At 51.7% G+C, this 3,347-nt stretch overlaps 1 protein-coding gene across 1 annotated transcript in view; it reads left to right on the top strand.

Moving 5' to 3' along the window:
* The window catches only part of VRK3 (VRK serine/threonine kinase 3), a 42,218-nt gene that overhangs the window by 5,683 nt on the left and 33,188 nt on the right, over nucleotides 1-3,347 (top strand). The window contains exons 3-4 of the mRNA XM_042781270.1: nucleotides 514-582; nucleotides 1,679-1,888. Coding sequence (XP_042637204.1) covers nucleotides 514-582; nucleotides 1,679-1,888 — 279 coding nt within the window. The remainder of the gene's footprint in view (nucleotides 1-513; nucleotides 583-1,678; nucleotides 1,889-3,347) is intronic.

The raw sequence follows: 3,347 nt of genomic DNA, 5'->3' as shown, positions 1-3,347 counted from the left end.
CAGTTAGAACCCACCGGCTACTCTGCAGGAGAAAGACTTGGCCAATCTGCTCCCATAGGGATTAAACCAAAAAAAAACCATTGCCATTGAGTTGATTCCAACTCACAGCTGCTCTGCAGGACAGAGTGGAACTGCCTGTGGGCTTTCCAAGGCTGAAATCTTTACAGAAGCAGACTGCCTCATCTTTCTCCCAGAGAGTGGCTGGTATGTTCAAACCACCAGTCTTTCCCTTAGCAGCTGAGCACTTAACCGCTGCACCACCTGGGCTCCTTCCCCCATACAGATTATAGCCTGGGACACTCTGGGGGCAGTTCTACTCTGTCACGTGGGGTCACTGTGAGTCCAAATCTACTTGACAGTACTTGACAACAAGGTTGGCACAATACCCAGAACAGTGCTTAGCACAGAACTGAGTGCTGGAAAATGTTACTAACTGAGTGGATGGGATGTCATTTTGTCTGCGCTCCTAATGTGTCAGCTGCCCCCCTCATGGGAGCCTGTGTCTCCCTCCAGGCCCCACGTCCCTCTCTGCCTCACTTTCTGGACCGGGAGTCTCCCCGGGGCAAGGACCAGTTGTGACTCGTGTATATGCTCCCCACACCCAGCCAGTGCCCAGGACCTGGGGAGCTTCAGGAATGTGTGCACCCATCGCCCTCCTGCCAGCACCCTTGGTGCTTCCCCTTGGCTGCCTTGCTACCTTCTGGGCCCCTGAGGCCCCTCCCATTGGGACCCCTGAGTGGATGGTGAATGGGAGGAAGGGGCAGTAAAGTTCTTTTGCCCTGTGTCTGTGTCATCTCCCCGTGACCACCTCTCTCTCTCCCCCGTCTGGGAGCCCTTCAAGGGCAGAACCTCATCACACAGAGGGCCGGGTCCATGAGATGTTTCTGGCTGGGTAGTTTTTGTATTGTGGTGAAAATAGACATAAAAAACCACAGGCCATCTTGATAGGTACTATATGTACAACTCAGTGACACCGGCTGTGTTCAAATTGTGCAGCCGTTCTCACTTCTTTCCCAGATCATTTCACCACTGTTAACATAAGCTCCGTGTCAGAGGGGTTTGGGTTAAATGTCTACAGTGCTCTTTCTTCCCCTAATAAACTACTCTGAGTCCCTGGATGGTGCAGTTAGGTGCTCGACTAGTAACCCAAGGGTTGGTGGTTTGAACCCACCCAGAGATGCGTTGGGAAACAGGCCTGGTGTTCTGCTTCTGAAAGGCTACAGCCTTGAAACCCCGTGGAGCTCAGCTGTGCTCTGCATACGTGGGGTCGCCAGCAGTCAGAGTCACCTAGACAGCAGCTAACAACAACAGCAAACTTCTACCCATCCAACAAGACCCAACCCAAATGTCCCCTCCTCCAGGAAGCCTCCCCTGACTTCTCCAGGCACAGTTGGTCTCTTTCTCCTCTGGGTCCCCATGTCCCTCTGGACTGCCCCTCCTCTTACTCAGATCTGACTGGCTCTATCCAGGTCTGACTTCCCACCAGACCTGGGGCTTCCAGGGGAAGGGGTCTGAGTCTGAGTCCTATCTGGGTCCCCAGCATCTTCTGCAAAAGATCTGGCCCCTAGGAGGTCTCAGGATGCATTTGTTGAATGAATGAATGAATGAATGAATGGTATTCCAGGCACTGGCTCATCCCTATCTGACTCCTGTCTCCCATTTGCTTTCTTTTTATTAGACCATCCTCCTTCAGGATCCTGGAACAAACCCTCAGCCCCCAAAGGCAGCCCGCAGATGACCCGGCAAAGCCCCCAGACCCTGAAGCGGAGCCGGGTGACCACCTCACTCGAGGCCCTGCCCACAGGGACAGTGCTGATGGACAAGAGTGGGCAGCGCTGGAAGCTGGGGTCCCTCCAGAGCAGAGACGACCAGGGCATTCTCTATGAAGGTGCATTTTGTTCCCAGGCGGCTGGGTACTGGACTGGGTCAGGGTGTTCCAGGGCTGGAGCAGGGTGCAGGGATCCCTTTTTTAGAATGGAAATGGCAGCCACATCCCCAGCTGGTGACCTGCCTCCACGCTGTTTTCTCTTAGACCTGAGATTGCAAACCTGCCACCTACAGGGGCCAGGCAAGGAATGGAAATGAGTACAGCAGGCTGGAGTAAGGCAACTGGGAGTAGTGGGGACTGTGGCCAACCTGAGGGCATGTGCCTGGTGTGATGAGGGTACTCTTATTCATCTCCACCTGCTGTTGCCCTGTGGGAATGCAGGCCCAGTGTGGTCACATGATAGGACAGTTAACGATTGTTGTGGCCACCCTGCGGAGACAGGACGGTCCCTTACCCAATTCAGTTCTCAGGCCAGGACTGATGGTATCATGCACACATGCCCCAACAGGATCTGGAAAAGTTTATTACTTATATAACTGAGGTGTCTGAGGAGAGCAGGGCAGGCCTCCCAAGCAGATTTGAAATGGCTTGAGAGAGGGTAGGGAAAGGAGGCTGGTTTGGGGCTGGGGCTGGAACTGGGACTGGATGAGGCTTCCTGTATGTGGACAGGGGCTTGTTTGCCACCTAGTCGATTCTGACTCATAGTAACTCTTTCAGACAGAGTAGAATTGCCTGTAGGGTTGTCTAAGCTGTAGTCTTTATAGGAGAACATCACCAGATCTTTTCTCCCATGGAACGGCTGGTGGGTTTGAACCACTGATCTTTCAGTTAGCAGCTCAGTCCTTAACCACTGTGCTGCCAGGGCTCCTTAAAAAAAAAAACCTCAACTGTCATCAAGTCAATTTTGACTCATAGCGACCTTCACTAAGTTTCCAAGGCTATAAGTCTTTATGTTTATGGAAGCAGACCACCTCATCTTTCTTCCACAGAGTGACTGGTGGGTTTAAATCACCAACCTTTTGGTTAGCAGCCAAATGCCTTAACCACTGTACTACCAGAGCTCCTTGCCAGGGCTCCTGAACAAAGCCTTACATGGTTTGAACCTCCCACCAGCACCAAAAGAGGGAGCACCCAAGCTCTGTTATCAGCTTTCCAGATGTGGGGCAGAAAGGGGAGGGGAAGAGAGGGAGGCTTAAGAGCTGTCAGAAAAACAGACAATCTCTCAGCAGTCAGACATTAGAAATTGGGGCCCAATTCTTTATGACAATAAAGAAAACTATGACTGATAGTGTTAGTATTCATAATGTTGTTGTTGTTGCTATGTGCCCTTGAATCGGTCCCAACTCATAGCGAACCCTCATTAGGTTTCCGAGGTGTTATCTCTACGGAAGTAGATTGCCCAACCTTCCTTCCAAGGAGTGGCTGGTGGGTTTGAACTGCCAGCCTTCTGGTTAGCAGTCAAGTGCCTTAGGCACTATACTACCAGAGATCCTAATTAGGTAAATAGATTATAAGTAAT

The sequence above is a fragment of the Orycteropus afer genome, unplaced genomic scaffold, assembly GCF_000298275.1.
Source record: "Orycteropus afer afer isolate SDZICR_OR568_19922 unplaced genomic scaffold, OryAfe1.0 scaffold00099, whole genome shotgun sequence".
Taxonomy (NCBI): domain Eukaryota; kingdom Metazoa; phylum Chordata; class Mammalia; order Tubulidentata; family Orycteropodidae; genus Orycteropus; species Orycteropus afer.
This window is presented reverse-complemented; position numbering and strand designations above follow the sequence as displayed.